The following is a 14409-nucleotide window of genomic DNA, read 5'->3' as shown; positions in this document are numbered from 1 at the left end:
TTTCGTCCCTTTAGATGGCAAACGTGCCTTTTCAAATGAAATGATATCAAACGTTTTCTGTGCTTTGACGATACAATGTGCCTTTCTTTGAAAACAAAACGCTAAGTCGGTCGCTCTGTGCTTTTGGCGTTTATTCTCTCGGCTACAGTCATCTTTGTATCACTTTGAAAACTGTGCCGTGCAGTCAAGTCTGCCTGAGAGGAAGGCACCGCTCAGCTCGGAAAGCAGCAATGTTGCGTTTTCCAGTGTCGAAAACAAAGGAGCGTTTGTACGTGAAGGCTGCAAGAATGACAGAAATTTAACTACATTAACAGACTCGATGTGCTTCGTCAAAGGTCCTTTTGTGGACGCTGAATATACAGTTTAATGGCACAGAAGTGACTTTTGTTCATGTTTTCACAGTTGCGTGGTTCTGGGTCTCGCTTCAGATTTTTCTGTCAATCATGAATATTTCATAGAGGCCTGCAAAGATTCAGTTTCAGCGCTGAGCTACAGTACGTCTCTCGTGGCTAAACAGTGTGATCTCCCCCAGCGTCTCATCATTGTGTTAGAAGACATATTGGAAGTGATTATGTCTCTTGTCACAGCCCTCTGACCTCCTATTAATGTTATAAAATGCTAATCTGTGCTCGGTTTTCTAGGTCTTTAAGTCTGCCTTGGGTTGAAGTATATTTAAAAAACACTGCACATTTTTTTATGCATTTCTGAAATGGTTTGACAGCATTATAAATGTGTGCTTTCTTGCAATTTGAGAAGATGATTTTTTTGTTTCTGGACTTATAAAACCTGTCATGAATTATGATATTTTAAGCTGGCTATGATCATTCATATTGCCATCATCATGTGTTGCTGCAGACATATTTGTGCCAAGGTAAACTGTTCATCCCCACAGGCCCTATCAAACCACTTTGGCACTGTCTTCCTAACTCTCTGCCTCCGTCTCTCCCAGCTCGTCTCACACTGTGGTTACAGACAGCAGGGGGTTGTACACTTTCTTCCCATCAGCAGACCTGGTCCCGTGAGCCAGCAGCTCCTGTATAGTGATCCAGTTGTCCAGGATTCGGCGGCTGCGTTTCTTCATGCTCCTGCGGTGACACAGCTCCAGGATGGAGGTGGGCTCCTGCTGCTGCGTCGCTCCCTGCTGTCCTCCCCCGCCGCCGCCGCCGCCCTGCTCCCTCTCCCGCTCCCTCAGGCAGTCGAGGCGGCTCTGCATCATGAACTCCCTGCGCCGCCGCTGCTCCCGGGCCTTCAGCAGCTGCTGCTTGCGCTCCTCTTTGCTCCAGTACCGGCCCATCTTCATTTCACTCACAGCATCGTCGTCTGTTGTCATGCCGCTGCGTTCCTCCCTGATCTTCATGGCGCGGGCCTTCAGGAGGCGATCCCTCACGGGCCGCTTGGCCACATAGCGTGAGCCATCGCTGCGGATCTTCACCTTCCACTCCATGCGAGGGGAGGCAGGCAGCAGTGGAGGGGACAAGGGTAAGGAAACAGCACATGGGTCCTGGGTAACATCCTTACATGTGCTGCCCAGGCTCATGGGGCTGGCGTCGCCCTCGGTCTCTATGGTGCCCTCTCTGACAGCATTTCTGAGTCCGCCCAGTCGATCAGAGGTGGAGGGGGACCTCAGCTGCATGCAGCTCAGGTACCGCTGAGGCGGCTTTGTTTCATTCTGACGGCGAGACAGATAGGGGCTGTTTTCTGCACTGCGCCCTCCTGTCCTCTCGGCTGTCCCGTTGGCTTTGGGGTTACGCCTCACTCCGCCGTCTGAGCCCCTCCTGTTTCCTCCGTCTCGGGTCAGAGACCTAGCCTTAGCTCCAGGGCTGGCTGTCTTAGCCTCAGCTCCTCTCCTGTGAGTGTGGGGAGAGTAGGGTTGGTTCAGGTTTGCCTGTATCACATCCTCTCTTTCGGCTTTGGTTCCTCTCTCTCTCTGCCTTGTGGAGGTTGGAAAGTGTATACCTGCCGGGAGAACAGACTCTCCTCCCTCCAGACTCTGTGTGGAGTGTGAGGGGTACTGTTCATTGACCAGAGGGGTGCTCCTGCAACTTTCCCCTCCAGTGTTGTAGGCACTCGTGCTGTCCTTATCGGAGCGCTCCCTCTCCGGAAGCTCGTTGATATCTGACAGAGCGTGGTGGCAGGACTCCTCACTGACCAAAGTGCCATTAATGTCCTGGCGTCCAGCTCCTACTCCAGCCCCTGCACTCGCCCCATTCTTGTCTTCAAGAGGCCAAGCCTTCATGCAACGCTCCCTCAGCTGCTGCATCTTCTGTGCCCTCAGGATGTTCCGACACTTGAACTCCAAGTGGCGCAGTTCCTCTTCCAGGAGGGCCATCTCATGCTGCGTCAGACTCTCATTCCTATTCACATCCAGGGACACACCCCCTTCTTCTTGTGCTGACCCCTGATCTCCCAGTAACATCAGGGCATTACCGTTCTTCTCATAGTAATATTTGATTTCCAGTAACTCTTTGTACCTCTCACACTCCTCCTCAGTCAGCCCAGGCATCATCATCCTCACAGGATCTGCCATGTAGGCCCTCTCCACGCGCTCCACCTGTTCCACCCCTCCTCCATTAACACAGTCCAGGCCTAGGAGGGAGTCAGTGCTAAACTGGAAGTCCTGTGAGTGCAGCAAGGGTGGAGTGTCCCCTCTGCCGCTGGACAGAAACTTGCGCATGCTGCCTGGGGTATTGGTGGCGTTTGTGTTGGAGGCACTAGTGTGGTCGTCTCCCAGGAGGTCGTGCTCTGAAGACTCCTCGTAGCGCGTGCTTTCATCCGTGCGGCCAACCCCACTGTCCAACTCCTGGCTGTTGCTCAGCACTGTCTGGAGCAGATCAGGCGAATCCCTGTTCAGTGAGTGACCGTGGCCACGCAGCACACCTCCACCGGAGACGCTGCCTGCTCCGGCACCGAGAATGGACGGGCTGCTCCTTAATCTGTGGCTGCTGGCCAGATGGACGGCATTGTCCAGCGGCTCCAAGTCCAGCTCATCGGGATCCAGCTGGTTGTCATTCTGACGGGGTCATTGTCGAAGGGACAAAAAAGACAAAGTAAAACCATACATTAGGGTTATAATCTGATGGTTTAACAGAGAACGTAACAATATTGTAAAGCATTTAAAATACATAACACCTAAATCTACTTATTCAATATAGAGAGAACAATCTGCAAACAGTGAGGAGGACATGTGCTTATTCCCACAGATACAGAGTAGCATTAGCATTTATTTAAAGCTTTGGCTCTGATGGCTCTCCTTTAAGGTCTGTTTAACTGTTTCAAACTTAAATGCTTTGATGAAGTCACCAACTTTCTCTCTTTCATTCAGGTATTATCTATGATTGGTAGATTACCGGATTTTCTAGCAGTAAAACTGCAGAGCAGAAAACAATAGCCTTAAAAGACAGTGAAAACACTTAAAATAGCTGAGGCGATTATTTTCCGTGACTACAAGCGACTCCTTTGACAGTCAAACTTACTGTCTGATCCCTTGATAATGTATAAGTATAGTTTGTAGCAGCTTTAATCTTCTGCAGTATATTTCTGAATTGATGTAAATGCAATACTCCTTTCTATCACCAGATGGAGCTGGTGCTCTGTCAGGTTTTTATTTAATTTCAGTTTTTAGTGTCTGTTGAGTTGTTTGTCTTTGTAATGGAAACAAAATTCTGTATTTCTATATCTGTATGTTATAAAAATTATTATTCAATAGTCTTTCAATAGATATTCAGCATTAGAAGATGAAATGTGCAACTAGATGATCCAGTCTTTTATGTGTTTAATATAAACTATAGTCCTTTCTCATGTTTTTTCTTTTCAGTTTCAATTACCACCCATTCAAAAGCCAATCAAACATATTACCAACACTTAAATTAGAAAACAATTTATTCCTCCCCCTCTTGGCAGACTTTGCCTAATTGGATTGATTTGAATGTGAGTTGCATGCAGACTGCTGGTCATTGATTATCTGCTTCTTCATTCTTATTCTTTGACGACCCCTTTCGACCCTCTCTCTCTTTTTTCTTTTCTTTTTTTCTCCCCCCGAGGCAACAGATCAAGCTTTAATCTCTGCTTGTGCATTTCTTGCTTGAATCTTAATGCGGGGACAATGCCTTAGCGGTATAAATCTCGCCAGCCTTCCACAGGTTAATCTTACGCTCTCCTGTTCAAACACAAGGACGTCTTTAAGCAGAGGAGAGGTTATTTGTTTGTCTTTGACTTGGATCATTTTAATGAGGGCCTTTTTTAATCTCCTCCGTACCTCAGACAGCATACAAATTAGTGGACTTATCGCTGGCACTGAGGCTGTGTCCACCTGCAGAACATTTTTGTAATGGTGGGCAATGAGAAACCCGTTTGAGAGGGTCAACGTTTGTCAGCTTGTGTGTTTGTAAGCAGTTCGGCCTCGGTGTGTTACTGTGTGCTACCGCGCCCTTGTATCTGCTAATGGCTTGACCTTGAGGGATACAAAGTGGTGCCACGTTTGCACCGTGAGCACGAGCCCTATTTGTCTTTGTCTCTCTCTTCGTGCTATCTGAGTTCACATCGTGTGTTTGAACCTTTTTGCTTTTCTGCCTCTTCCTTAAAGAAGCAGAGAATCGTGTTGTAACTCATGCCCAGTTTCTTTCCTATCACTAACCGTCTTTTTTTTTTTTGGTCTCACGGCTAAATGTTTAACTCGAATTTTACATCCCAGCCAGCTAATTTCTTGCCACATAAAGCGGGAGATAAAGGGAGAGGAGCGCATTTTTAGGTCAGTATTCAGGCCGAGCCTCGCAGCCTCTCTCCCCGAAGACTGCATATCCAATTTCCTCACCTCTATCTCGGGTCGTGCGAGAAGCAGGGAGACATTAGTGCTGTCCTCTCTGGTGAGAATTGCCACCGCCTCCTCTCTGTTCTGGATGTCCACTCCATTTATCTGACACAGAAAGAAGAGAATAAACCTGATTATGTAATACCCTTTATACCAACCCCAGCTTCAGCTGAAGTGCACGCTTCGGGAAATGGGTTTTCTTTAGAAACGCCAACAATGGAAATGTCCTTTTAGCTTAAACGCATGGGTATTAAAATCCATTTAATTCACAATAAATGCTGCACCGTTCGCTATTTCCTTTAAAAGGTGAATCAAATTCTAGCATCATATAAAAGTCGTAATAGCAGCATAGAGAAGGAATGTGAGCTCCAGGATGGTGCTTAGGAAGGAAGCCTCTACCTGTAGTATTCTGTCTCCCTTGCGGATGCGACCATCCACCGCAGCAATACTGTTTGGGTTCACCTAGCGAAAGGAGAATATGTTTAGGAGAATAAAAAGATTTACTGAAAGTTTGATAAAGTTTTGGGTTTTATAACGCCATCTTCACCTCTCCTACATAGATCCCAAGGTCCTCCTCATCATCCGTCCTGTAACACACTGTCAGACCGAGTTTATCCTGCTGACGAGACTTATACAGCTCCACCTCCTGGCGCAGAGAAAAATTCAAGGATGTTAGGCAGAGAGCAGTGGGGCAGCTTTCTGTAACACAGCTCCGAGGTGCCATGTGGGCTCTCACCTCGTATTCCAGCTCATCCTGCCTGTCCACTTCATGCTGAGTGATATCGAAGTAGTCAGTGGGGTCATAGTACACGGGCTCTATGAAGCTGAGAACGAGAACATTGAGGAAACAGTATTTCAGTAATTGGTGCGGCTACTGGTTTCAAATGTGCAAACCGGACTGACACAGCAGACGAGCTCTGATCTGCCGGTCTGACATGCTGCAGAGGCCTATTAGCCTGCTCCCACTCACAGTTCATTGAGTAGATAGGGCTCTAGGAGCGGTGGTAGAGGAGGGGAAGGTGGAGGGTCGGGTGGGGGTGGAGCTCCGCAGGGATGCTGGTTGCTCTTGCCCAGAGTCAACATATGCTGGAAGCTGATGTCTGTTTGGGTGCAGCTGTCCACACAGTCGGCCATGCCCATGGTCACCGGCAATTGCCCTCCAGGAGCACCCGCTAGGCCCGCACGTCTGCGCGCCCCCCTCCTAAGTATGTTGGACAGCACAGGGTCCCGTATGTCCAGGGTGGGATCCCCAGAAAGGCGGGACAGCTCCTTCCCGTTTACCTGGGAAAGTCACAAACAAAAGAGGGGATGAGAAAGAGAAGGGAATGATCTGGAAAAATTAAGAAGCTGGCTATAAATTGTGTGAGGTGAGTGATCCTCTACATTTAGTTTTAACCACATGACACAGGAATAAACACAAAGCTAATTGAGAAAAGTAAAAGCTCTACAAAAAATGATCATGAATGACAAGACGAGAAGAAGACAGGAGGTCGGGCTGCAGCATTTCTGTCAGACAGGGAAAGTTAGTTCACAGGAGAGAAGGGTGGAGGGAAACTACAGCTACACGTGCCTAAAATAAAGACAAACTATGTTAGTCAACAGAAAACGATAAAAAAAATACTCCCTCGCATGAACATACACATGTACAACTGTGCACAGCCGTTAGTGTTCCCACACAGAAACCATAAAAAAATATTTATACAAAAGGTTTTCGACATGTCACACCAAGCGGCAGAGCAGAAAGATGCATACTGAGACCTTTAATCGACCGTCAGCCTCAAAAGAGCACAGCATGTTGCTTATGTGACCCTTCTGTGGAGAGAAAGAAAGAAAGAAAGCAGAAAGACGGCGGACTTAGAAAGTAATTGGGCCTGTGAACAGCTGGAAAGTGGTAAACACAGATTCAAGTTTCAGTATTAACAGATGTCTTTCCCTTGTGCATCAGCCTTGTGCTTATAGACTCCTTAAAGCGCTGTTATGTTTCTTTCGTGCGCATTAGAAGTGGTTCCTTTCCACAAACAAATTCAATAATACAACACCTTCAAGAAAAGCGACTTTGATTTCTCTGCTTTTCAGAGGAAGGGGAACTTCACTGACAAACACTTTAAAGTCATTTGTGCTGAAACATTCAGACGCACTGACTGGAACAAATAAAACACGTCTACCTGAGAAAAATGTTTCATTGTTTTCTTCAGAGCTCTCTCACCCTCTCTGCCTTAGCCCTTGATGATGAAACAAATAATCCTGAAACGCACGTGATCAGCGCTACATTCATGTGTGTCTCAGTCTGCTGGTGCTGTTTTAAAACCCGTGGCTTATGAAAACGTCTCCCCTCGCTCCTCGAGCAGCTGGTTCAGACAGCGAAGAGGAGAGAAAAGGCGCATTAAAAATGGAAGATTATTGAGCACGAATCTGGAGGAGGGATCAAAACTTCAAGGTAACTCAAACAAAACAATCATTGTTGAGCCTAGGAGGACCTAAAGAGGAAAGGCTCATTCAGTATTTATTCTTGTTTTTAGCTAAACTAGCAATAGATCCAGTTGGCGCAGACTAAACTATGAGATGAAAACTTGACATATTTGTGACCCTTTAATTTCAAGTTCCACCTCCATGTTCAAGATTTAATTTACTGAACACTTTGGTTGCTTTATTGCTAAAACTATTCCCATTATCCTCAACTTTATTTTGCATTTAGTGTTAGTTTGCATGTGAGCATGAATGGTCGTCTGTCTCTCTGTGTCAGCCCTGCGATAGACTGGCGACCTGTCTAGGGTGTACCCCGCCTCTCGCCCTAGGATCCAGCCCCCCCCCCCCCCCCTTTACAGGACAAGTGGTTTCAGAAGGTGAATGAATGAATGTTGGTTAGCATACATGCTAGCATAATAAATTACCTCACTGGTAAACCCACTGAATATCACGCAGCTAATATTGTCTCTGGCTCAAAGCACTGCTGAGTAGAGCCTCACTGAGCTACACATTTTCCCTTGATTTCATTACGTTAGACAGACATTAGGCAACGTAAGGGCATGCGTGTGCCAGAGAGCGTTGCGTGCACTTACTGAGCCAGACAGCCTTTGTGCAGCTTCATTCATGTTGCACACTGCGCCGACCTCGGCTGTCTGCGACTCTCCACTTCTTCACCGCCCTGCCTCATTCTCCCACTCCCTCTCTCATCTCTTGTCCCCTTCCAGTAATTGCATGTCAAATCAATGTTCCCCTGCGCAGCCAAGCACTAAAACTTTCTTGCCACATTCAGCTCCTGTTTCCCCTTTTTTTTCTCCATCTCTCTCTTAGCCTCCACAGCACCACCGCCCCAATGGTCTATCTTTACTCCTTTATCCTCAAAATCATTTCCCTTTCTCTTCTGCCTTCATATCCTCACCCTCTCCTGCTTCTCCTTCTTTTTCCTTCTCTGTGCTGCCTCAGCAGTTCTGTCCGCCCTGTCCCCTCCCTGGAGATAAGAACCAACCCTCCTCTAGTTCCATCTATATCACCCGGCTTGTCTCCTCGTGCGTGTTTGTCCTTCCTGACACTAATGTTCCTCCACAGATCCTGCTGTCTTTCTTAATGAGCAGCAAATAAGACCCTTCCTCCCTAAAAGGCATATTGGTGATGGACAAATATATATAGTTTGATGCAGCTTTATCTCGGCCGGCTGATTTTTTTTTTTCTCTCCAAACAGCAGGAGGTGTCTATTTGTTTCAGGGCTTGTGTGCTCTCCAGAATAAGACAGAGAGGCGATTAGGAGACAGCCTCATGGTCATGAGTGACAGGTATGAATACTGAGAGAGTGTGTGTGTTGGGGGGTTTCTCATTCATTATCAATGAGAGGTGCTGAGATTGCTTTGAAGATGACTTCATGCAGGGTAATGGTTGTCATGTGTTAGACAGCTCTTTGGACTTGACTTGATGGAGAATCCATTACACTCTTACCTTGCACTGTTCTCTATTATCTCTGGGTTAGTAGGTCATTATGTACATCTACTATTTATGAGCTGCACGCGCTATGGAAATAATGAAGCCGCGCATATCCTGATACGGAATATTTGTGTTCAAAATGGAATTAAAATTCAGAAAAATAGTCTCCAGAATTCACAGCAGGGGGTGGGGCGGTGGCGGTATTGGCTCTGGAGCTCAGGGTGGGGATGATGTGGGCCGAGATGAAAGAGATGCGAGGAGTTCAAAGTGAAGAGGGAGAGAGGGGGGAAAGGAGGTGAAGAAGGGGGGTAATGATGCAGGAGAAAAGTGGGGAAAAAAAAAAATAAAAAAACAGGCTTTCAAGGAATTGTCTGGTGAATGTAAATAGTGAGCGAGGCTGGCTCCGGGTTCAGGAGCTGCATGTAAACACACACACAATGGGAGCTCATGGGGAATCACTAAGTGGTTGATGCATAATTAGTTTTTATCTGAAAGCCCTTTAAAGAGCAAATTAATCTCATGCGTTGTACAACAGGCTGAGATGAAAAGGAGGGGGAAGGCGACGACTAACTGCTCGGTAATATCACACACACAGTCTTCGGCGTAGGTAAAAACAAACAGACTCAATCTGAAGTGTGCCCTCGCGCTAAATCTTCTCAGCAATTCTCACAGTTTTCCCCTGAAGATTAAATTTGTGGCCGTTCTCGCACTATCCATGCACGATCTCCCGCTTGACCGAAACCTGCACCCCCAACATATTGAATTCCACTTGTTTGGTAATTGATTTTTCTCATCTCCCACGCTTTGAAGGCTGCGCCAGTCACCTCCTCAGAAAATCAATTAATCTGGAGACAGAGTTGACCTACTCCGGCTATAACCCCAATTGTTTGATATCACGGAGCTAATTTAAATAGACAAGCAGGGAGCAATATAAACTGATAACAGCCAGAAGATATTGATTCAAAAGGCTGTTCAAACAATCCTAGAAATGATGGTGAGGCAGCTAACAAGCCTCAGTGGGAGTATGGAGCACGCACATGATGCGTCAATACATTCATCAGCGAGAGCAAAAGATGAATTATGGGCTGATGTTTTTGCTGACGGTGAGAAGGTCTGAAGGAGTGCGTGCAACGAGACTAAACTGATCATTAAAGGAGAATGTCACAGACTATGTGGCTTTACACTAAAGCATCTGATCATATGTTTTCCCCCAGCGTTATTAAATGAGCGCCAAGAGAGACGTCCTCTCCGTCAGAGGCCTTTCTGTCCCATCACTGTGTCAGCCACGCGTCTCAGACATCTGCAAGTCAAATATCAGGACAAACTTGACAAACTCATGCAGCTGTGCACAAACATGCTGTTTGCACATCCACCTGACAAACAACACAAACAATGTTGGCATTGAACTAGGCTGACACTCAAAAAGATAACAAGCTGTTCGTCACATGATCTGATTAACCAGTTGCAAACAATTTGTGTTTTTTTTTTTTCTCCACTTGATACTTGGCATGCAGCATTTACAGCAGCATTACAGCAAGAAGGTTCTGGGTTCGAATCCACCTCCCGACTGGGGCCTTTGTGTGTGGAGTTTGCATGTTCTCCCTGTGTCTGCATGGGTTCTCTCCGGGTACTCCAGCTTCCTCCCACCGTCCAAAGACATGCTCATGTGAGTGTGAATGGTTGTCTGTCTCTCTGTGTTAGCCCTGCGATAGACCGGCAACCTGTCCGGGGTGTACCCCGCATCTCGCCCAAAGATAACTAGGATAGGCTCCAGCCCCCCAGAGGGCAAGCGGTTACAGAAAATGAATGAATGAATGAATGAACCTATGAAGCCTGGTGTACAAACACAAAATAAATGGCAACAGGATACAATAAAGATGGAGATATATAAAACTGATTTGTAGGTGATTGCACATAAACAAATAGTTATCTTAGCACTCACTTGCTACTTTATTAGGTACACTAGTAAAAACAAATGCAATTTAATGTAACAGCCCTGCACTAAATCATAACTTCATGAAGGTTATGGTATTCAACATTTGTTCAAAATAACCAAGAGATTGTGTTGTATGTTCCCATTATTTTGACAGTGGGCTAGGCTGAATAACAGAAACACTTTTAATGTGTTAAATTCAGTTTAGCAGTGCCACAGACTACATCCTCCACAATGATGATGCAGTTGAATCACCACCTTATTTACTCTATTTCAACATAAACGGATCATTATAACAGTCAAGTAACCATTTATGATTAAGTCATGATTTATTAGAATGAACTGGCTACATTATAATGCTATATAAACAATTTATTATAAATTAACCACTGATTATTGATGCAAGAGAGTGGGTTATATTCAAGCGTTAACAATATAATAATAATAGAAAAAAGACTAGCTAGGGATAAGTCATTTTTAGATTATATCATATATCATCATATGTAAATAAATGAGAGTGGACAAATTAACAATAGTCCTAATATAAAGCATTGGATTTTTTTCTTTGTATCAGTTATGTTTTATCTTATTTTGTCCAGTATTTATTGTGTGCTAACACGTTGGTATCTTTGTCACACATAAACACCACTGTGCACTCATCTGACCACGTCTGCCGGTCGCCGGTGCATATTGATTCTGATGCGTCGCCCTCTTGTGAATGTCAGCATGTATCTCTGTGTCATTGTGAATGAAAGCACATCAGGGTTTGTTTAATGACGCCTGTTGCCATGGAAACAGCCTCCTGCTTTACAGTGACTGGGGAGAGAGAAAGAAGGGAGCGGCTGTGGGGATAGGGAGGGGCGCAGGTTCACTGTGTGTTCCTGCAAAACGTGTGGAAAAATGCATGTTCTCGCTCAAAAACGGTTTCTGATGCGCGCACGGGTCTGCAGCCGAGTCTGTAATTCATCAGCCTTTATTTTTTTATTTTTTTTTACTTCAGGCTATAGGAGGTAATATTGATTAGAGACACTCCAGTGGGTGTGTTCCAACCACCAGTGTGCAGCGTATGTGAAGCAGAGGTTCAATGTATAATGCATGAATTTTATTCCTTTGGCAAGAGAAGCAAGTGTTGTAATATCATCAAATTTAACAGCCTGTTTTTTATAGCACAATTTAGCCATAAGCTGTTTAATGCTGTATTTATTATCTGAAGACACACGCTGTTAGTCAGTGGACTGCATCTAATTGGAAGGTGTAATTATACATGTTAGTTAAGGAGAAAAGCTCAAAGCTGAGAACCTTTAAAGGGACAAATACACAGCATGGAAAGACATAAAATGTGGCGGGGAAAATGTAATTATGTTTGATGATTTTTGTAATGATTTGCAGTGTCTGTAATCATTACTTGTAATAGCTGAGATTGAAATTTTATGGGAAAAGCAGCATGTTATCGCTGATCAACTGTTCAATTGATTTATTTTGTCCTTAATGTATTTTCTACTTCTTTTGCAACAACATTTCCTCTTTCCTAACTGAGGCTGCCGTCTTTCATTATGACTGCACTCAGCAGCCAACAGCTCTGGCTCTGCTCTTCCTTCTCCATTTGTTCTCTTTTCATTGTTGTTTCAGGTTTACCAGACAACGGTGTACTGTATGTCGTCTTTCTGCTCCACAACCCACAAAGTATTCAGTTTCCCGCCAGCAGCTTTGCATGCAACATGACAACTCCAACACGTTTGCTGTCTGTCACCGTTCACTCCTCACCACACCTGCCTGTAAACCACATGCATGCAGGTGTCTGACTGAGCTTCGGGATGACAGATTTCTGGGGACACGACCTTCGCGTTCAGTTGACCTCACATGAGTGAAATGATTTGATTTCCACTTTGCACTACATTGACCTGCGTGCTGTTAGTATCGTTACTGCTGACTCCCGTTAGATAAGGACACCGGCTGAGGTATGAACTGGCGGTGCTCTGGCTCCGTGATCACATGCCAGACTGCGCACGCCTCACCCTCCGCCCTCCACCCAGGGGATTTGTGAAGTCGCTCAAGCTGTTATGTTCACCTCTGCTCCACGAAGTGCTCAAATCAATTACTTTTGACATCTAAGTGCAAGTAGCAGAAAAAAAAGCCAAAAAAAGAGCCCAGACTGGCTTTCCCCTTCATCTTTAATTTGCTTATTTTGACTCCCTCTTCGACTCATTACCTCTGTTTGGACTCTGTCTCTCCTCCTGTTCCCCTCTCTCTTGGCATCGCCTCTGGCACCAGATGCAGCCCAGTTAACTGGCCCAGACCCCGACTCTAACATGCAACAGAGACCCAGCTGAGGCTTCTGGTGCCACAGATACTAAAAGTGTTGCACAGCATACCCATGAGTGCTGAGCATTTTTTTATTTTTTATTTTTTCATGCTTAGTAAGCACCGGACTTATTCCGGTCACCGAATGCATCATCAAGCTGCCGAGCAGGAGCATCCTTAGGCTCTGCACGGCCAGATGAGCTTACTCACATGCAGCCTGGGGTCCCAGTTGGCAGGTGGTGCTGAGGCTGTAACCGTGGCAACCCCTCTCTCCCATAACACTTTAGCCCAGTTTAACAACTCATCCATCCTTCTGCCTCTGTGGCTCTGCAGCACAGGTCTACTTTCTCTGAGCCAGAGTATCTCTCCATTTCATGCAACTGTATCATCATAATTATCAAGTACCATTATTATAATTATCAGTGTTATTGTTATACCGTGACTATTGCAGTACAGCAACTAATAGCCTCGTTCTAGAGGTACTGAGCTAATTAAAATGCACAAAAAGGAACACATGCCCAACCAGACAGTAGATTACACGCATCACATGATCTGGAGCTTGTATCAAATCAGTCACATTTAACGCATTCACTGATTTGATTCACCTAATTAATTTCATTAATTGCACAGTATAATGTTATTATCATGTCTTCTGATGATGGTGCTAATGTCTTACTTGCATTTATACATAAATTATCTGATGATGTTTTTTATCTTTCACATGACCATCAAGCAGTAGGTGTGGTTGTAATGATATTAACAGCTGATAATGTCTCCATTTCATGCAACTGTATCCCCTGCTTCTCCTTCAGGCATTTCATAATCAGTAGAAATGCTTGCTTGGTTTGTGAGGAAAAATATTTTGGATTCAAAACTTGCTATAGGACATGAGTATAAGAATGTTTTGATTGTGTCAACATGGAGGGGTTCTGCTGAATTCTGCTGCACAAAGAAACTTTATCATGCCAAATGTGCTTGTCACTCATCCAGCAGCATCACTGAGAGAAAAACAAAGCAAAGACACACGAAAGAATACTTTTGCTCGAGGACTCAAAGGCAGAAACTTGATTTTTTTGTCAGACAGACAGAGAAAGGAGAGGAGGCAGAGCACTCACCTGGAACATTACCCTGTATTGTTCCTCGGGCTTTTGAACCACACACATGTTGCACCCCATTGTGACTTTTGGCACAGCGCTGGACTGTGCAGGTTCAACAGCTGCCCTGGATGACCAGTGCTTACACCAGGACTCTTTGTGCAGTCTTTGTCTGTGGCAGTGGGAGAGCCCCACCCTGGCACATAACACTCGTCCTCCTCACAGTAACACTCGGTGCATTCCTACCGGGGGAGAGCACGGTTTAACTGGCTGCGTCACTGTTCCCTTGTCTTGTGTTGTGTTCGCAATTCAACTGTTGTAATCCAGAGTCAATTCAAAGGTGGAGATAGTTTCAG

The 14409-nt window shown here is 45.4% G+C and overlaps 1 protein-coding gene across 1 annotated transcript; it reads right to left on the bottom strand.

Annotated features, from left to right (window-relative positions):
• Positions 1–415: 415 nt before the first annotated feature.
• LOC311494787 (PDZ domain-containing protein 4-like) lies at positions 416–14134 on the bottom strand (the record flags this gene model as incomplete). The annotated part of the gene is made up of 8 exons (XM_084554008.1): positions 416–3010; positions 4811–4912; positions 5207–5269; positions 5355–5453; positions 5544–5631; positions 5778–6088; positions 6566–6619; positions 14075–14134. 8 exons carry the CDS (start codon positions 14132–14134, stop codon positions 956–958), a joined length of 2832 nt encoding a protein of 943 aa, XP_084410134.1. The 3' UTR covers positions 416–955.
• Between the last annotated feature and the right edge of the window lie 275 nt (positions 14135–14409).

Source organism: Chelon labrosus (assembly GCF_963514085.1).
Source record: "Chelon labrosus genome assembly, chromosome: 10".
NCBI classification, from domain to species: Eukaryota; Metazoa; Chordata; class Actinopteri; order Mugiliformes; family Mugilidae; genus Chelon; species Chelon labrosus.
Note: the sequence above shows the minus strand (reverse complement) of the source record. Positions and strands in the feature narration are given on the sequence as shown.